Source organism: Pelecanus crispus, chromosome 6 (genome assembly GCF_030463565.1).
Source record: "Pelecanus crispus isolate bPelCri1 chromosome 6, bPelCri1.pri, whole genome shotgun sequence".
Taxonomy (NCBI): Eukaryota; Metazoa; Chordata; class Aves; order Pelecaniformes; family Pelecanidae; genus Pelecanus; species Pelecanus crispus.
In genome coordinates, this window is record NC_134648.1 from 2,034,023 (window position 1) to 2,054,961 (window position 20,939).

The 20,939-nt window shown below is 56.5% G+C and overlaps 1 protein-coding gene across 1 annotated transcript in view; it reads right to left on the reverse strand.

The window, feature by feature from the left end:
- Positions 1-20,939, reverse strand: part of MYRF (myelin regulatory factor) — a 48,328-nt gene that overhangs the window by 25,860 nt on the left and 1,529 nt on the right. The window contains exons 2-5 of the mRNA XM_075712243.1: positions 11,860-11,905; positions 9,748-9,835; positions 8,592-8,918; positions 4,912-4,973 (exon numbers count right to left, since the gene is read on the reverse strand). Of these exons, the coding sequence (XP_075568358.1) occupies positions 4,912-4,973; positions 8,592-8,918; positions 9,748-9,835; positions 11,860-11,905 (523 nt within the window). The remainder of the gene's footprint in view (positions 1-4,911; positions 4,974-8,591; positions 8,919-9,747; positions 9,836-11,859; positions 11,906-20,939) is intronic.

Genomic DNA, 20,939 nt, shown 5'->3' on the forward strand with positions numbered 1-20,939 from the left:
CCAAAACTCAAAGGGCAACCAGGTCCTCAGGCTGAGGGACAACAAGGAAGATTTCCAAAAACATTCCTGATATTTGCTAAACCTCGGTACCTCAGGTGGATGCTCTGCAGTGAAAGCGCATCTTTAGGAATTCCCAGGCAGCTTTTGTGTTAGCTTTGTATTTCCCTTCAAATAGAAAATCCATCAACCGCAATATTCCTGTAGCACCACGGAACTGCATGGACCAAGAAAGCACAGCTGGGGGCAAAGGTCCCACAGTCAGCAACAGGGTCTGAAGCCTGTGCCTGGAAATGCAGAGCTGGAGAGAAAGCACCTGAACTTTGCCTAATTTTACTGATTCTGGGCACGGCCCAAGGAAAATGCCCGGCATTACGTTCTTGTCGCGAAGAAGACCCACTTCGTCATGCCAGAGAGCTCCTCGTAGCTGTGGGCCGCAACACCCTGCCAAGGAAACAGCCTCTCCCCCCCCGACAGAGCCTTGGGAAGCCAAGGGTGGGATTCATCCCGCTGGTCAGCTGAGAGCCTGGGGTCCCAGCTGGGTGCGGCGCCTGGTCTCCTCTGCAGTCCCAGCAGAGAGATGTCCCAAGGGTGCCCGCACCCAGCTTGGGCCAGAGGCACCAAAGAGGGCTTGTCACCGCGTTCGAGTGCTACCGTGCGAGGACGCCGGCTGCGCTCTTCTCCAGCAGGAGCAGAGACAGGCATGGGAACGACTAGAGAAAAGAAGAGACACCTGAATGACCTGAACACCTCCAGCTCATCAGCATCACCCGTGAGGACTTCTGTGGGGGGCAACTTGCTTGGGTTTTTTTTTAAAGTTAAACCAGAAGGAGACTTTGCTCTCTGAATTTAAATAAACAAAGAGGGACATTCAAATGTGATCTTACCTTTCACCTGCTCTATTTGGAACTGGATACTAAAGCCATGCCACGATTAGGGTCGATTTGACTATATCACCATCAAAAGAAATGCCTGGGGTATGGAGGGGCATGCAAATCCACCTCCCTTTCTGCAGCTGCTTAGGCCTCCAGCAAGCCATAAGCTCACTGCACAGCAATGCCAGTGCTCAGCTGAGGGCTTTAACTGGAACCAAAACATTTTTAGGAGGCTAAGAGCAAAAAGTATAGTGTGTAAAGGAAAGCAACGTGGTTGACTCTCGCCCAGCATACCCAGAGAATGACTAGAAATCAGTGATTTGAGCAAAGGAAATAATATGACTAATTTTACTAAAGAAAAAACACATGCGTTGGTGCGAAAGTTGGTGTGCCGGCAAGACTTGAACAGGCTCAGCGCTCATCTCACATGGAGCAGAAGGTGATTTTTGCGTTCCCTGAACTCAGGTGTTTGCATGACGCTGCCTACAGCACTGAAGGACCGGTCACGCTCGTGACCGCACCGATGAAGTTTTAACATCAGTCTCATCAGAACTCAGCCATAATGACAGGCTGCCTGCTCCAAACTTTCTGGGAATAGTCAGTGTTGGCATCGTTTCAGCAGCTTATTTTTATGTTTTAAGGCACCCTAAAAGAGAGTGAGCTTGTGCCACGAGCAAGTGGAAGGCAAAGATCGGAGTCTGATGAATTGCAGTGATCTCTTATTGCAGCTTCTCTATTCTCACTGCAGAAGCTGTAAAGAGTAGAAAGCAACTGTAAAGAGAAGAAACTTTTCACCTGGAACATGCTTCTTTAGCAAAACCAAACACTTCCACAGCTAGATTCTGCGGGCAAAGAATTGTAATGAAAAAATACAGGAAAACTAAAAGAACGGTCACCAACTTTAGTGCAAGGCACATGAGAGACGAGCTGACAAAGACCGCGAGCAGATCTACGCAAGAAAATCTGTGCACAGAAAAAATCCCAATACTCAAGATTTTACATGTGAGAGAAACTTTTCAGAACCGTGCACGCTGAAGACGTCATGCTGAGAAAAACATGACCTGGAAGAATTTGCAAATTTTCCCATGAAAATCTCCCAGGAAAATGTGAGTCAACATCCTGGATGTAGATGAGTGGGAGTTTGCGGCATTAACAGGCAGCTCCTGGAGAAGCGGGTGACAGAAGCCTCACGTGGAAGTTCAACATTTCTCCTGCATGGAAGTCCTTCCTTCCCATCCTAGCATTAAAACAGATCTCAATACCACTCCCAAAGCCGGTACTTGCTAAGGAGATTGACAGCACGGTCCTTTAAAATAACAGCAAAAAGATCAGCTAAACTCCCGTTGCCCTCCTGAGACAGCCCCAGCATCCAGCGCACCAAATCCGTGCCGACAAAGCACGCTCAGACAGGTTTGGTCAAAACCTGGCAGCAAGGCAGGTGCTGATGCCCAGCCGAAGCACATCACCGACGAGAAACTGGAACTGAAAGGCCCAGGCAGTCACCGAACGTGCAGCCGAGCCAGCGCCTCGGAACAGGAGCTCGTCGCTGGGTTTCCCTGCCTGTGGGAAAGGCGCAGCCTGGTCCCCAACCCCACAGAACAAGCCTCCGCCGACCTTTTCTCCAACAGGACAAAGCTCATTTGTTTTCACAGCCTTCGCCTAATGGCTGGAGGTGTGTCTGCGTGAGGCTGGACGTTCAGGTGTCCCCACAGGGTACCGAGGTCCCGGCAGAAATGAGGGACTGGCTCCTGGGGCGTTTGGTCCTGGGGTATACGGACACCAAGGGGTGGGAAGGGGCAGCGACTTTGCAGGTGTTTTAAAGCGCAAGACAAAGCTTCTTTGCACCCTGCTGGGGACATCTGCTTCAATTAAGCACCAGCAAATGGCAGGAGGGAGAAAACACATCCAGGGGCTGTCCAAGCTGGCTACAGGCTATGGAGACATGGAGGGGGACAGCAGGGAAGGCATCTGCTGGGTCTTTGCCAGGCTGCTCCCCTAAGCAAGTGCCACCAGCAAGTGCCACCAGCCCTGAGCCAGACACCGGGCTGGATGGACTTTGGTCTCAGAACAACCAGTCAGTGGTTGACTAATGAGGCCAAAGCACTTGACCAGGAATCAGAAAACTCCTCCCGTTGCAAGGTCTGGAAAGGTGAAATGTATTTACGCTGAGCACTCCTACTGAAGGCTGCCGGGGCAGCTTCCACCCATTCAGCCATTCTGCTCCCTTCAAAAGCTTTCTGCTACCCACCAGGATCTCTCAATGCCCTTTTCCAGCACACATCGAACTGGATTCCTCTGCCCATGCTCACAGGCAGGGTCCTGCTCCTGGGCCAGCCTTCTGGAGCTGCCTCAGGGACAGCCTAGCCAAGTACTAGGGCTCCAGGGAGGAGGGGAGGTCTCCATCCTCAGGATTTTGGAGATCAGGACCGAGGAGCAGCCGTGCTTTCATGCAACGGCCAGGGCTGACAGGTGACATCCCTGGGATAGAGTTATCTCCCTGCTTTTCAGCCGGGTAGTGACGGTATCGGGCACGACATTCCCCTTAGCCAGCTCTGCTCCTGCCATCCTGACAAGCACTCAACTTCCACCCGCGTAACTTGGAGCAAAGACCAGCACGGCTCAACAACGCAACCGGCCAGGCAGCTTTGGCACCGCTCAGCCCCGCTGATGGACACAGCTTCCAACAGCCTCAGAACAACCCTCGGAGACCGAGCCCACACAGAAGGACAGCCAGGTCAGGGCTGGGAGAGGAGCCTCGCATCCTCCCCTGTGAAGCGCTGCAAGAAACGCAGCTTTACAACATCTTAAGCGAATGTCCTGACCCCGCGGCATGGTCAGCCTTGGCACTGGTGGCTCGGCTATAAGCTGGGAGACCTTGTGCAGCTTCCAAGGGACAACCCACGCACGAGCGTCCGAGAACACGCCCTCACAGCGGACACTGCATCTTCACTGTGTCTGCGGCGCATCGCCGTTTCCACAGGCTTCTAAGCAGGGTGGGGACGGGGCCGACGCATTTGCCAAACGCAGGACCCATGCTCCGTGCTCCCAGCTCCAGGGAAAAACCAGGTCCGGGAATCTGATCCTTCCCTCAGGAGGAAGGAGCTGCTTTGCGGGTGCTCTCCGGAGCCTCCTCTCCTCCCCAAGCAGAGGTGCTGCTGCTCTGCCAGCACGTCAAAGCAGCTCTCCCCGTGGTGAGCAACCCGGCCTCTTTGTTATATTTAAGGAAGGGCCAGGAGGAATTCCAGGGATTTTTTTTAGCAAGATAAACAGAACTCTTGACCTCTTCCATCAAAAAAAAAAAAGCAGGCGCTGTTCCTGGTGGGGACTGGGCTGGAGCCTGGGGAAGAGGGTGCTGCTGCCGAGGGGGAAGGGAGACCAGAAGCAACCTTCCTTCCTCACCAAGGAGTTTCTTCCACCAAAGAGCAGTGAAGGTCACCAGAGGAACCAAACAACGCTCAGTGGCTTCCCCAGGAGGGCTTGGCAGTGACCCTGCCTGCGCCCGGGGGGACCCAGCTCTCCTTGCCCTTTGCAGGGGGAGCAGAAGACCCCCAGGATCAGCTGGCCCCAACTGGAGGGGAGGGAAAGGCTGGGAAGGAACTTACTGCTGAACGGCGGGTTCATGTCTGTCTCCCCGAGCCAGGCTCCATTTCAGGGACGCGCTCGCGCTCCTTGCCTTTCGCTCACCCGGGGCGGAGGGCAGGACGAGGAGGCTCGCCGGCTCCACATCCCACCCTGCCCGGGGACAAGCCACAGCGCCGATCTCTCCCCGTGGAAGTGGATTCCCACCTTGCCTTCTCTCCCGTTCCCTCTCGCACTCGCTCTCCCCCCTTGCAAAGACCAGCAGCAGAACAATAGGCGAAAGTCTAGGGATATTTACTAACTGATAATCTCCCCACGTATTGCAGCCGCCTGTTTTCTCCCGTCTGATAAAGATTGCAGAGCCAACCACTTCCACAGAACAAAGAGGGGGAGGATGTTGGGTTTGGGGTTTGGATTATTAATCCTCCCCCACTCCCGCCCTTCTCTTTTAAGCACTTACCGTTCACCTGCTGAGGGGAGTAGGCTTCTGATCCGGAGTCCGGGGGAGAGTCAGGTAAAGTGCTGCAGAGCAATGGGGAAAGAGAAGGAAAGGTCATTTTAAACCAGCTTCCAGCATAACCGATAGGTCCAGTTTGATCAAAGCACCCTCCAGGCTCCGGTCGGAAATCCCAGCTGTACCCACAGCAGATCCCCGTCACCCCGAGCCTGTCCAGCTGTTGGGCTCGGGAATGCCATAGCTGTCACCGCTAGCCCGCTCCCCGCAGCGGCTCCCTGGACCTCGGGAGCAGGGACAGACATTTTGTTGACCTGCCACGGAGACCTCCAGTTAAAAGAAGCCAAACAGAAATTTATCCGCTCTCCAGAGAAAGACTCTGACCTTCACCATGGGTAAATGGGAGGTTCTGGGCTGGGACCTGGGATCTGATGCACAAAAGCGAAGGCTGGGAAGCCCACGGGGTGGATTCTGCCTTGTGACCTGTACGAACCTGAGCACCACCACAGCTGCTGGCTGTATCACCCTGGCTCTACTTCAACATCACCAGGAGCAGGAGTTGCCCCTGACTGCAAAATGCAACCAGATAAAAAGGGGGAGCTCTCAGCTGCCTTCTCCAGCACACCCACGGCTTGGGGGTGGCAGGACTGAGGACCAGCCCCGTCGTGCGCGGTGGCAGATGCACTGCAGGGAGCCACTTCACTCCTGCATCCTTTCTTATTTAACCTCGAGCCAGCACAGTCTCCAGGCAGCTGGGCTCTTCAGCCATTTCCAAAGCACCTCCTTGGAAATTCATTTGAACCAATTTTTCTTTTCGCAGTCTCTCCTCAACACACATCCCACCGCAGCAGAAGCTTAGGCCTTACGCATCTTCTGGCCAGGGTAAAATTTCCACCATCCTGGTGCACTAGTAAAGGACTTGCCTGTCTCATTGACACTGCTTCTTCTCTAGCAACGTTCTGGAGATCAAGCGCAGGGGAAAAAATGAGGCCCTGCTCCCAGCTAGACTGAGCCATGGTCACTGCAAGCCAAAGCTGCAGTGGAGATGGGCAGGGAGACGGTGGCTGGAGCAGTCGTTGCCTGTGCTCTAGAGAAAGGCTCGCTTCACCTTGGCGTTTGCAGTACGCTCTGTCCTGTGGAGATGTTTGGCAGGGAGATATCTCGTCTGCCCAGTCATACCCGCTCCATCGCCGGTGACACACAGCCTCAGCAAGCCCCAGCAGGTTTCAGCAGCCCAGTACTTTGGCAAAGTCTGCTCCATCTAAGACAAACACGGCTCTTTTCCTCCAGAGCTCCTGACACCTTGTTCCTCATCACAAGTGGATTTTCAACCTTTTCCACTCCCCCATCTTACACCATCAGCTTTGTGGCTGCAAAATAATCCCAGACAAACCAGTGCCTCTCGGACGAAAGCTGGCCAAAAAGCAAACGAAGCCCTTAGGGCTGGGGGGAGGAAAGGTGCAGCACACCGCGCACACGCCTCTCCGAAACTCTGCTCCTGATGGCACCCACAACTACGGCAGCGAACCAGGACACCCACCAGGACCTGCCTGCACCAGAGGAGCCCAAGACCCAGTAAATGGGTTGGTTCTCCATGGTAAGTGGTACCCAGCAATAGCTGGAGAGGGATGAGGTAGGGTAACCCCAACAAAGAGCCCTCACCATACTTCCCTCATCCTCCACCTTCACCTGTAGCATCATTCCGCCACTCCCCTCCTACGCTTGGTCTGGAGCAGCTATCACCAGCCTTATTTCCAGGCTCCTCGCCATGCTGGCCACAACTTCATACTATATTTCCTATGAATTTATCAGGATTTGTGTCTCAGCAAGCCAAGTTTTAGCCAATAACAAAATGGCCTGGGACGATTCAGGGAATTCTGGAGGCTGGAAAAGGCCTTGCAGCGCAAAGGTGGATACCGCAGAATTCACACAGGGAAGTAGCATGGATGTGCCCAGTCCAAGGGAAGGGTTTGTTGGTATCCAACACGTGAGACATTGCTCCTCCGGGAAAAGCCTAGTACAATGGGGAAGTGTCATTCTAGGATGCTGAAGATATGCTGTCGTCAAAGCTGACCCAGTTCATCTACATCCAAAACAAGGTCTCTACCTCTAATACCAAGCTACTATCCTTACTCATGACCTCTCACATCCTGGAGAATGCCAGATGCATGCAGAAGAACGGGACGTGGCGAGGCATCGCATCACGCTTTTGGGCTTGCTGCATGTAGCCTTCTGGGTACACAGCAAGGGAGAACTCCCCGGTCTGGGAATAAAACAAGGGCAGATTTTCTTCAGTTTGTCTCTTTCTGGAAGATCTTTCCAAGTTCATCCAAAGGGCCAAAGTCATCCCAATGGAGCTGCATTATGGCTGAATCATTGGTTCAAGTGCTGGAGGCTTCCAAATCTGGGAATCGCCACGCCATACTTGCTGACAACACTAGAGGGCACAAGGCAGAGGGAGAAAAGCCAGACAGGGGCTTGCAGAGATGAGCAGTCCTGAGGCCATCCTGGCCTCCTTGTCCCTTACATCCACCATCTCTGCTGGAGAAGGCCCAGAGGCTGGCTGTGCAGAGAGCGCATCAAGGCCACCCATCACCCGTGCTACAGAAACTGGTTGGACCACGGCACAGCTCCTCGTGGTATGACTACTGCCAACCAGCAAGGCCTCCTGCTGATGAATATGCTGCTGCACGCTTTGATTTTCACCTGTCCAGCTTCTGATCATCTTCTTGTTTCGCTCCATGCTGCTCTTCCCAAGTCAAAGGGGACCGGAGAGGTGCATGAGGAGGAAGAGACCAGATATGTTCTTCCCTTTGGGTCTCCAGGCAGTAAAGCTTTACGCATGCCAGCTCCTATCCCAGACACGGCTGTGGGGCCGTACCCTCTCAGCGTGCCATGCCTGCCAAAGCTCTCTCTACTGACACCGTCTCTTGTCTGGCCCCTTTGGCCACTGCAGATGGCAGCTGCCACGTCGCTGCGCTCTCCCAGCCTGCCAGGGTCGTTCCCTTCCTGCCTGTTCCAGGCAAGGCCATCCCAGAGAGCAGGAACCACGTCTTTTCTCCTCCCAGGACTAATTGGCCAGTTGAGGCCATCAGCAATACTAAAACCTGGTCATCTTCTTCGCCTTCACCAGGTCTGCATCTGCTCGTAGCAAAGAAGCACAAATCCAGCTCAGATGCCATCTTTTTCTTCTCCTGAGTAGAGTATCGACAACATTAGGCCAAGAGAAGTGCGTCTCTCTGCCCAGTGTAGTTAACATCTTCCCCTGGGATAGCCATGGGAACATCCTGGAGACTGAATTTTGTCTTGTTCAAACTTACTCCGCATCTCTTCCTTCTTAAAAAAACATACAGCGCTACAATATTCTCCCATCACACACTTGTAGGTGTGCACCATAGATACCCTGGTCACCCAGAGCCGACAGCTCTACCACCACCTGCAGACCTGGGGGACATTACCGAGCCTCTCTAACTCAATGCATACAGACAAGATCTTCCAAACAACCTTTCAGGAAACTTCAGGACCTACTCTTGTAAAAAAAAGCATCTCTCTGTGAAGCAAGGGCTTAATACAGATGGCAGTCAGGGCGCTGTGGGACAAACCACACCAACCCTCCAGGCCCCACCAGCCTGGAGGAGCACTTGGCCCACCATTCGTCCTTGTTCTGCCACCCCAACCCCACTTACCCAGGTGCGTAGGAGGCCTTGGGCTCTGATTTGATTGGAGGGACCACGTTGTTTAGGCAGTGGCCGCCAAGGTAGCCCTTGGGCACCACCATGCCATTGTTGTTATTGCAGTTGAGGTGAGCACCGTAGCCAGGTCCACAAGGGTTGGCCAGAAGAGGACCATGTCGGATTGGGATCTGGCTGCCCGGGGGAGGAAGGTGGAGGGAACCGCTGGAAGCGGGATTGGTCACATTGGCGATGGAGCTGGCAAGAGGCGCGTTGATGGTGGTTGAGCTGGAGGGCTGGGGGTGTGCATAGCTGGCTGAAGCAGGGATGTCAGGGAAACAGCTGAGAGAGAGAACGGGACAACCTCAGCAGAGGGACAGGTAGATGGTACTTTCCGCCCACCCCTCCCCTCCCCAGCCACGCAGCAATGGGGACGGAGCCGCTCAGGTGCTCTGGGACACCCAGAAAATAGCAAACCAGACAGCACTGTGGTGGCACCAGCAGGAGCGTACAGGCAGGTCAGTCACCGGGGTTGGTGGGACTGATGCAACCCCAAGGGTGCAAAATCCACCTGTGGAGCTGCGAAGGCCAGAAATGCCCAGGACACCAACCTCAAAGCTTGTGAAGGCAGCAGGAGACAGCAGGGTCTGCTCACCGTGCTTCTGCTTACGGACTAGCACGGGGAAGCCGCTTTGCCACACCAGCCCCAGAGACCCTGCTCCCACCCTGCGCCCAGATCGCCTCGGCTGCTATCCAGTCTGCTCCCGCCTCTTTGCCAACGTCGGCACGCTCAGGGAGACCCTTCCCTTCTCCACACCCGCGTTGTGCTGGGGATTTAACCTTTCACGCCGAGCTCCTAGTCCTTGCTTTCCCATTGCTCAAATTCAGGAAAAGTCTTTTGCAGTGCCCTCAGGAGGGGAAAGAGAGGGGACAGAAGAGACTGGGGAAATTCAAAGACAAGAAGCCCGGAAGAGACAGGAGGAAGAATTGGAAATTAGTAATGGGAGCAAAGAGCAATAAAGGAGGACTCTAGGAGGGACAGAGGTGCAGCCAGGGTGCACAGTGATTTCTAAATGATTCCTCGAATTGCAGGGCTGGAAATCGCTCAACATCTCTCCACAGAAAACAACAGCGAACGCTGTTCCTGCTGCAGAGCAAGGGAAGCACTTACATATCTGGTGAGTCCTCCTTGCTGATGTACTCTTCCAGGATGCTAGTGTCGATGTTAGATGGTTCCAGAGCTCCATTAATGTCGTGGCCTGCGAGGGGAGAGGAGGTGGAAGCATGAGGCATGAGAAGGACGCGAAAGGCCCTCGCTTCGCAGGTCAGAAACACCGCCAGACCTTTGCAGAGTCGAGAAACTGATCCAAGAAGATCAGCAGATCCTTCAGTTTGAGGACTGCCATCTGTCCATACCCATCTGCATCCCAGGGTAAAACCAGACAGAAATGGGGCGCGTGGGCCAAGCCAGGGCGGTGATGCTACCTGGGAAGTCGGACGCACGGGGGGGGTTTGTCTACAGCAATTTGCTGGCTGTAGGACACACACGGGCTTCCCACAGCCAGGCTCAGGATGTTTGGGAGAAGGGAGATCATGGGGTCAGGTCCGAGCTATGCAAGACACATGGCTCCGCAGAGCACGAGAGCCAGGTCTTGCCCAACCACCAGCACCAACTTGGCGCTGACGTGGCTTGCAACAGCTTTGTCAGCAAAGCTGCCAGAGCCGCTGGCCTGGCCGGGGCCGATGGAGGGGCTCCCCTTTGCAGGCCACGGGAGAGAGCAGCCCCTGCAGAGGCAGGGCTGTGAGCGTGGGCTCAGGGGGTGCTCTGGGAAAGCCGGTTCCCTTCCCTTCGGACCCCTGCCTCCGCTTTGCAGAAGGCGCTGGAATTTCTCCGCTGCTGCCATGACAGCTCTGGATCAGCTCCCGACCCCGCAGGAGCCCTCCTCCCTCTCCTCTCCTGCACGGGCAAGCGGTGGACTCTCCTCTCCTTTCTCCCGGAGGGCTCCTCCTCCCCTCTCCTGTCCTGGGGAAGCTGGGCCAGGTTTTGTTGACAGAAAGTGCTTTCTTTATCTGTCTCTCTGAAGTGGGAGTCTGCAGCCCTCTGGGGTCGGTGCCAGCCCTGGGTGCCAAAGACACTGCCAAGAAAGTGGAAGAGAAGGCCTGGCTCCCCCCACCTCCCCGAGCTCCGATAACGACGACGGCCCTTCCTGAAAGACCCCGGCAGCTCCACGTTAAAGCACGACGTCCCTTGCCCAGGAGAAGGCCCTGACCCCCGCCTTCCCCCCCACAGACCATGCGCTGGGGAAAGGTCAGCCGCTGAACCGCAAAACCCAGAGCGGGGGGTTTTGAGCCCACCCCCGGCCAATTGCAGCTCTCCCCTCTGCAAATCCCTTTCATACCAAGACAAGCAGATCGGCAGAAATAAATCCAGCTAGGAATTCTGCCAAACGGACAGGGTGTGTGCGCGGATGGAGGGATCTCTCCCTTAGTAACCCTGGCTAGAGGGAAAAAAACCTGGGTAGCCGTTCACTTGCGAGACACCTAACCCTTTGTGCACCATGCACCTCCGCAGCAGAGCCCGGGGGCTTGGGGGAGAAGGTGGTGATGCTCTCCCGTGCGAACTCTTGCTACGAAAGGATGCAGCCGGAGCAGAGACGGGCGATGCTGCTGCCAGGCTAGCATCGTGGTGAGAAGAGGACAGGGCAAGCAGGGCCTATGAGGTCCCGAGCTGTGCCAGCACCTCGCTTATATAGTTGCAGCCCCCAGGTCAGCGCAGGGTTGCTCTGTTGTGACGGCCACGTCCTCTCCTGAAGTTGCAGTGATGTGGTAGCAACCGTGCCGTCGTCCTGCTTCGAGTTATGGTTGACTGGAAGAGCTCACCGATGGCCAACACCATGGGTGCTTGTGTCCCTCGCTCGTCCCCGAGGACCTCTGCTGTAGCCTGCTCCCGACACCTCACCGCGCGTGGCTCTACCGAGGCACCTCTCCTACAAGCAATCACTCCTCGGCCACTGTGACCCCTTAACATCGGCTGAAACCCTTCTGCCAGGGGGTGAGCACTCCCCCCACCTCTCCGCTGCCTCGCTCTTGGCCAAAGAGACCGCGCTGTAAATCACACCATGTGCTTGGCAAACCTCCACCGCAAAAGCTAGTTCCAGGGCTGGGACCCAGGTTCGAAGAAGCAAAAAAGGCGCTTTACCAATTTTCCTGCCTTTCCACAAGCTACCGAGCCTGTCCAAGAAAAGTTCTCAAGATGTCTAACCCCAGCAGGTTTCCCTCACACCTCCAAACTCCAGGAGCTTCTCCACGATGGAAATGGAGCCCAGGACCTACCCAGAAAGGACAGGAGGCTCTTGATAGACAGCAGTGCTGCTGGGCTTTCCTATTTCTTTGCTACCTTGTCTTAAAAGTCACCTTCAGGAGCCCTCAGCTGAGACCCAGGCGAAGGGTGAGATAAGCACGGTGACGCGAGAGGTGTGTCGGCTGCGCCGCTGCAGAGCTGTTAGAGATGCGATAACAGCCGTGGCGGGGTCCGCCTGCGCATGTGCGATGGGAAGGGGCTGCCCGCTAAAAAGAAAGGCTTTTCCTCTGCATGGGGACAGAGGCACTTGCACCAGCTACAATAACACGGGGACATCAGGGCAGTGGGTCACTCTGGCAAACCTGCACAAGGAACGTCCCACCACCCGTAGCTTCCACGCGGGCCAGGCTCTTACCAAAAGCCAGCTTAGGTGATTAATTAAAAGCTAATACTTCTCCATAGAGTCACGAGCTCCTAATGACACTAACAACGCTCCCTCCCCCTCCGAAGTGGGGATTAGGAGGAAGCGGGAAGCCACCGAGGAGGGACCCAGGGAAGCTTGACATCCATGCGGCTCTGCATGAGACAGACTCCCACATCTCCTCATCCCAGCAAAAGAGAGACAGAGGAGCCCAGGGAAGCTCCGAGTTCCCCCATGCTGCCGGCGTTCGCCCTCTCACTGTGGGAAGAACGGCAGCAATCCCCGCGTAGCATCTCCTGTGTACAGCCCTGCCCCTGCAGCACCGCCTGCTCCAGAGAGCTCTTGTCACCTGTAACCCCTCTGATGCCCCAAAGGTTGAGCAGGATGAATTCTGCCTGTCATCTCAGAGCAGCAAGCCGGGAGAGGTGCCGCCGGCACCCGCAGAGCTGCCCAAAGAGCAGCGTCTTGCAAACCAGCTTATTGCAAACCAGTGCTCGCTGCACACCACGAACACCCCAGGGCAGGAGGGTACCAGGACCAAGTAATTCAGCCACTTCTAACACGCTGACCCTCCTCATACAGGACACGGAGGCTCCTCAGGCCAAGCTCTTCCCAGACAACCTTCTGTTTGACAACTCCTTCAGTCAGCGCTGCTGCAAAGAAACTCCCAAACCTGCCAGGTCGCTGCGTCCTGCCCTCCCCTTGGCCCCCGCGTCGCCACCCTGCGCTCACACCACGTCACCCCTCCGTCTGCTCCAGTTTCTAACCCTTCCCTTGCAAAAGGGTTGAGGAGAGCCCCCAAAAGTAAACTTCGCCTGAAGAACAAGATGTGAAACCCGCAGCACCCTCCTTGCGAGCAGAGCCGGGCGAGCAGAGGCCCCCCTACGTGTGAGAATGTCAGGAATCCCAATGTTTGGACTGGTTTTCTCTGCCTTCCCCAAACCTCCAAACACAATCGACATCCAAGCGGAGGTGCTTCCCGCGCCACCGTCTCCTCCCTGCCCCTGCTCCGACGGTGTGGGTCTGCCAGCTCGTCCCTCCTGGTGACATCCTCTCGGCTCCACAGCTTGCTCCCCGTCCCGTTTTCAGGTGCTCCGCTGCATCCCGCTTCCCATCGGAGACGGGCACGCGGCCGCCGGGCTCCGAAAGAGTTAACGGCGTCTGGCCCCCGCGAGTCGTCATATTTACAGGTCTGAGAGATTAAAACCAGAATTTACCTCGAGTGATAGGCTGATAAGTTTATGGTATTTCTATTTATAACAGTCCCTCCCCCACCTATTCTTGCTCTGTTGCCTGTCTTCTAATCGCCCATAATCCTGCCTGGGTCACCTGGGGGTGGGAGGAAGGGAGCGAGCTGAAGAACTTCATCCTGGGATGTGCTAACAAGAACCAGATGTGGGAACCTGGAGATGACAATGAGGTCAAGTGTTTTCAGGGGCTGGGGAACATCAGCAAAGGGTGGGGGGACACCAGTGAGGAGGAGGAGAAGAGGCTGTGCCAAGCCCAGAGCCTCCCCGTAGCACTGAAGCCACGTACCGGAGGGTGAATTTTTGTTCTGAGTTTCAGGGACCCACTGGGGGTTTGCAGGCTTGAATTACAAATGAAGCGCTGCGCTCCGACCCGAGTGCTGGGAAAGCCGGCGAGAAGAGGACTGCGATTAAGACGAACGAAAAGCCATGGACCCTGGTAAGCCCGCCTGCTGCACATTTCCATGCCCCGCCGTCTCAGCCCTGCCTAGCTCCCAGAACAGCCGGGTACAAGCGATGGCCTCCACCATGGGCTGCTCTGAAAGCCCGGCTATTTCTCCAAAACACTTGCCTGGAGCGCAGCAGACGTCACTGGCTGTCGCGCTGCCCTGCGTTCGCTTCAGACAGGACAAGGAGCGCTCCAGTGGCACCGCGGCAGCCGAACCTCCCGCCCCGCTGCCAGCACGGGTGCAAGCGTCTGCGGTCCCGGGGCTGCCCTGCTGCGCTGCCTTCAAATCAAGCAACGCGCTGGGCAGTGCCCGACATGCAGCACAGCCAGGAGAGGGAGCAGCAAGCAGGAGAGAGTGGCACCGGCCCTTTGCTTTGAAGTCCTTGACCTACAGACGGGCCAGGTCCATTACCCCGCTGCGTGCAAAGCTTCACCTGAAACCTGGCGCGAAGGGCAGGCGGCTCGCTCACGTCCAGAGCAGGCTGGGGAGCCGTCAGATACAGCACAGCGGAGAGAGGAGGCTCGTGGACGTGGTGCCGGTGGTACAGAGCAGGCGGCTGGAGAGCACACGGCTTTTGGGATGGTCCTTCAGCTGGTCGCTGCAACCAGCAAAGCACAGCCACCTGCCCAGGGACCACCGCTCGGTGCCCTCCCTACACACAAAGCACATTAGGGCTGGGTGCTGATGGGGAAACTGAGGCACAGAGCACCCTGGTGACAAAATCACTGCTGAACAGTGAGGCAATAACAAAATATCCAGCGGGTGCACAGTGGAGCAGGACCAGGAGACCCCAGGAGCTGCTGGCTGACAGTCCCACATGGCAAGGGCCCCTCAGCACAAGAAGGACACTGAGGGGCTGGAGCGTGTCCAGAGAAGGGCAACGGAGCTGGGGAAGGGTCTGGAGCACAGGGCTGGTGGGGAGCGGCTGAGGGAGCTGGGGGTGTTCAGCCTGGAGAAGAGGAGGCTGAGGGGAGACCTCATCGCTCTGCAGCTCCTGGCAGGAGGGGGCAGGGAGGCGGGTGTTGGGCTCTTCTCCCAAGGAACCAGCGATAGGATGAGAGGAAATGGGCTCAAGCTGCACCAGGGGAGGTTTAGATTGGATATTGGGAAAAATTTCTTGACGGGAAGAGTGGTGAAGCATTGGAAGAGGCTGCCCAGAGAGGTGGTGGAGTCCCCATCCCTGGAGGGGTTCAAAAAACGGGCAGACGTGGCACTTTGGGCCATGGTTTAGTGGGCATGGGGGTGTTGGGTTGATGGTTGGAGTGAGGATCTTAGAGGTCCTTTCCAACCTTAGTGATTCCTAGTTTTACTTTCATTAAAAACTAATCCAGCCACCAAGCCAGGAAACACGAAATTATTCCTCTGCCCTTAACTGGTTTAGTGGTGGACTTGGTAGTGTTGGGTCAATGGTTGGACTGGATGATCTTAAAGGTCTTTTCCAACCTCAATGATTCTAGGATTCTAAGGTGCAGCATCCCCCCTCCCAGCAGCTCTCCAGCACGCACTGGAGCGGATGCCGAGCGCTGGTGAGACACGTAGCTGAGCCAAACGCCGCCAGCCTCAGCGAATGCCGGGGGGCACGAAGGCCCACCAGCCATTACCCGGGACGGCACAGCATCACCCGCGAAGCTCAGCAGCGGCACGCCGCGCTGGGGCGGCCAGTGCCACGGCTAGGCACGGAGCCCCAGCACGGCCCTGAGCACGTTCCGGCGGCCGTGCTTGAGGGGTTGTGCAATCGGCAGGCCAGGCTGCCGCATCGGCACATTCCCGGAGCCTCACGCTGCTCAGCACCCGCTTCTGCTTCCTCCCCTGTTTATCCTTGGGCCCGGGCGGATTGGCTGCCGGCCTGGCCGCGAGCGCGAGGAATCCGTGCCGTGGCTGGCTAACCAAACACCGCCTAAGCCCGGGGAGCTGCGGGGCCGGCGCTCGGCTTCAGACCCGCTTTCCCATCAGCAGGAGCCCGGCTGGCTCTGCCACATACGGGCGAAGCCCGAAGAGCACCATGACAGCCCTGCTCCGCTCCGGCTGGGGATGGCATCCCGCCCGTGCCTGCGCTGCCTGGAGCGGGACACGGGCCGAGGGGCTGCGACAAAATCCCGTCCCTGCCCACAGACCTGGGCTACGCGTCTGCCGGGCGGGGAGAGCCGGCCGCAGGGACAGAGCTCCTCGCGTAAGGGAAAGCGGGACGCTCCTGCCATCGCCCCGTGTGCCCACCCCTGGGCTGCCCAGAGGGTGCGGAGGGGTAGAAACATCCCCTCCGGCGGCAGGGACCGCGACCCCGCAGCCCCTGCCTCCCCCCCAGATACCGGCCCGGCATTCCTCCTTAATTAATGCTCTTTATTACCTGACTGTAACGATAAGCAGTCGCTCGGGCTCCTGTAACCCGAGTGGGACGCCAAGCCAGACCACTCCCCCATCTCCCTCAAAGCGCTCTCGGGACCACCCCAGAGCGAAGCCCCGGCCGGCCGAGGCACTGGAAGGGGCCCCCAGGCCCCCTCCCTGCAACGCAGCATGGTTCCTCCATGGGGTGAGCCCCTCCTCACGCCAACCCCTCAATCCTAAAGGTCTTTCCCAACCTAAACGATTCTGTGATTCTATGATCGTCTTCCTTCGGCCCCTCCAGGACAGCCCGCTGGGCTCTGCACGGGCTGCCAGCGAGGAAAAACTTTTACATGGCGTCAATGCGTGCAACCGCTTGACTTCAGGGGCCTTCACTTGATCCGACGCAGATGGAGCTATGCTGAGCTGCACCGGCTGGTTACTCGCTCCTAAATACCATCCTTGAGCAGTTTCGGTCGTATCGGGACACCCTTCTCCCGCACACATGCAAACACAGCATCACAAAATGTTGGACTGTCCCAGTCAACGCAGAGGTACAGCCCCTGTGTCCCATCCTGGGGACATTCCCTTGTCAGCCCGACGCCAAGGACAGCCCTGCCCCTCCAAAAAAACGGGGCAACTCGTGCCTCCCCTGCTTCACGCCAGAGCAGAAAACCCAAGATCCAAAGTCACACCAGAAATGCAGCCAAGGCTGAGCTCTGGGAGCCTGAGGGACAAGATCTAGTTTAGCCTGGAGAAGAGGAGGCTGAGGGGAGACCTTATCGCTCTCTACAACTACCTGACAGGAGGGTGCAGTGAGGTGGGTGTTGGGCTCTTCTCCCAAGTAGTTAGCGATAGGATGAGAGGAAATGGGCTCAAGCTGCGTCAGGGGAGGTTTAGATTGGATATTAGGAAAAATTTCTTTACGGAAAGGGTAGTCAAGCATTGGAAGAGGCTGCCCAGAGAGGTGGTGGAGTCCCCATCCCTGGAAGCGTTCAAAAAATGGGCAGAGGTAGCACTTTGGGACATGGTTTAGTCAGTCTACCCTTGATTGGTTTAGTGGTGGACTTGGCAGTGTAGGTTAATGGTTGGACTGGATGACCTTAAAGGTCTTTTCCAACCTAAACGATTCTAGGATTCTATGATTCTATCCTGGGGAAAACACCAAACTCACGGCAAAGTTGATGGGGGTTCATGAGAATTCGGGCATCACCCAGAACACGTGGGCTCCAGGGCGCCTAATTTGTGACGCATTTGAAAAGAATTAATGAACGGAGCAACTGAGAGGGGCTTTGAACGCACACGCTCACACACCTTCACCCCACACCTTCTCCGCGGAGAGGCCAAGCCCGCACCCAGCCCGCCTGCCCCTGGCCCCCTCCTCCCTGGCAGCGCGCTCGCTCTCAGTGAGCTCCCAGACAGCATCCCCGCTCCCACGCGTAACCCGGCGGCAATCCGCTCGCTGTGGAGAGGAGAAACTACCACGTTCCCAAGCCAGCTAGGGTGGGATGCAGAGAACGCAGCGCATCGGGAGGAAGGGAGATACGGGACTGGTGGGCTTTAGCCAAGCCCCAGATTTACCGTAGTGGGTACAAAAGGTTGCAAGGGTCTCCAGTGGCCAGGAAGAACCTGGGGCAACAACCTGAACTGTGAACCAGCACCAGTGGCAAAACGCTCGGAGTAATGAACCGCACTGGCAAGAGGTACAACCAAACCGTCGCCAGCCTGCAACCCAGCGTCCAGCGTCAGCAGCACCATCCACAGCAGCATCTCCACGTCCCCTGGAAAGCTCCTTTCTGCTCTCACACAGGCCCATAGCTCCTTAGGTTACATGCACAGAAGAATATATCTGACAAAAGCACCTTTGGATAAGCTGGAAGGCGTCCCTAACCATTTAACGTGTCCTGGCTCAGGCCCACGGCAACCCTCACTCCCATACCTGCTCTGCAGAGTTGCTGTTCCTCACGTACAAGCCAGTATAGGTACCCTGTGTAGGTGTATATATAGGGAGATAATGCCCTCTCTCCATCTCCCAGGCCTCAGGGAGGACAAGGTGTGTGGTGAGAGGCACCCCAAGACAGAATAGACGTGAGGAGCCAGAGGAAATCCTCGCGCTGCGCCATAGCAGGGCATGGGCACGGGCACGTCCCTCGTGGAGCCCTGCGGGAAAAGGTGGGCAGCTCCATGCGGAAGAGATGACCGAGCCCCATCCTCCCCCCCAAACCTTCCTGAGCCCTCCTCTTTCTTCTCCTTCCCACTGGCCCTCTCCGGCCTCGCCGCCAGCCACCGCTCAGCACCTCCACCTCTTCCAGCCCCTCTCGAATTTCCCCATCTCCCCTCGTCCCTTCCCTCCCGGAGCCGTTATCCCTCCGGACCCTCCTCAGTCCCTTCTCCTTCCGGCTCTCCACCCTTGTCCTGGCCTCTCCTCCGCCCTTGCCAGCTGTGAACCTTGGCATGGATAGAGCCATTGTCCTCCGGGCATCGGGGCCGAGGAGGAGGAGGGGAAGGTGTGAGAGGGGACACAGTGGAGCGTTTGTGTGTGTCCCCGCAGCCGTCAATGCCCTGCTTGTCCATTCATGCACTAAGATGGCAGGAACAGCAGCATCCACACAAGCGTCGCCATTTGGCGGGGTCCAAGGTGCCTGCCCAGGGGGGCACATTGCCCTGTTTGTTTGGAGTCCCGCGGAGGCAGAAGACAACGCCTTTATCTCCCTCTCTGGACTGAGGGTGTCGGAGGGCTGGCAGGAGGGACAACAGGACCAGAGAAGGCCACTTCATCCGGCGTTTCCCGAGCGCGGGACCGATTGGGAGGTACCGCTGCACGAGGCCGGCTCTGCCGCACTCACGCCTCCATTCCCCAGCCCAGGAGGATGAGAGGAATGGGGAAAGGCTTTGCAGCACAGCCTCCGGATCCCGTCTGCCGAGGCTCCTTCATGCTGGTGGGCTTGCCCGAGCCGAGGCAGAGCAGCACCACGTGCCCAGCAACTCCAGCTGTGCCCTGAGCGGGATTACGGCACGCTAGCCACATGGCCACCCCGTTTCATAGAATCACAGAATCGTTTAGGTTGGAAAAGACCTTCAAGATCATCCAGTCCAACCATTGACCTAACACTACCAAGTCCACACTAAACCAATCAAGGGTAGACTAGACTGAACCATGTCCCCAAGTGCCACATCTACCCACTTTTTGAACGCTTCCAGGGATGGTGACTCCACCACCTCTCTGGGCAGCCTGTTCCAATGCTTGACTACCCTTTCCGCGAAGAAATTTTTCCTAATATCCAATCTAAGAGCCCAGGGGGACGGTCCCCCGGACACTGACCTCGCTGCAGGGCCACCAACACTGGGTCTGTGGCTCCTGGAAAAGCTCTTAGGAAACTCAAGAGATCCAGGAGCCGCTCCGGAGACCACTTTCAGCCTAATCTTAAAAGACGTGCACGCCACACACCTGGGGGACTCGGGGCTTGGAGCTGCGCTGCCTCTCCTGGAAACCCCCCCAGAACAAAACAATCCTTAGACAGGAAGATTAATAATCAAACAGCAACAGAATACAAACCTACAGGCAGCCAAGCATCGCCTGGAACACCACGTCCAGATCGGGCGTCTCGTTCCTCCCTTCTAACTGGGAGGCAACAAGGTCTCTCCTGTCCAGCCTGGACAGCCTCCAGAGGAGACTGAGCGTAAGAAAGCAGAGCGATTTATCTAGATGGGACTTCTGCCAGGGCTTGGGGAGGGCCATCACTATTTTTGTGCAACAAACACCGATCTTTCACAAGCAGGAGTGTCAGGTCATCAGGCTTTTCCTTCTTCTCACACAGCTGGGACGTGCAACCATACAGCACTTGCTCTCAGTGCTACATCGCAAGAGCATTTGCTCCAGAATTGACTCTTGTGAAAATCACAAAGGGCACCAAAAGCGTCTTACGTCGTTGGGTTTCCTCTACCATCGCTGCAGTAAACCCTCATCGACCTGGGCTACACACGTGGCACAAACCTCCCAAGGCCGCTTCCCAGGATCTAAGAGCAGAGCAACGCGACCACGAGATGCAGACCGGTCAGGCACACAGGTACGGGGCAGTCATTTCCCCAAGGAGGAAACAAGGAGGAGACTCAACGCATCCTGCTCCAGCGGTCTAAGTCCTACCCCGCAGCCGCGGGCGACCCATGGTCTGTTTGCAGGTGCTCCCGCAGCCGGCGCACGCTAGGCTAGACAGCAGCGTCGGGGTCGTGTCCGTGGTCCAGCGAGAACCCTCCTGCTCTGCCGCTTGGCTTCTGGTCAGGGTGGATTCATGAGCTGATGTGCCCTGCTTGGGAGTTCTTGCCCTCCTTGTGCTCCTGAGAGGGATGGACCGAAGGGCACGGTGGACACTTTCTGATTTCATCCATCTTAAGGCAATACCAACCATTATTATCCCCGAATCACGCAGACCACAGAATTTTACTCAGGGTGTCCCCTACCAAACCCAGAGTTTCTCACCGTAGAGGACACATCCTTCGGACAAATGCAATTCCCAATTCGACTTCAGATGATTAATTCATTTCCCGAGGAAGGGGCCACACTAATCCACTTCCACCCTTGGGTTCCTCATCTCAGTCTGCACAATGTATCTCCATACCCTTAACTAC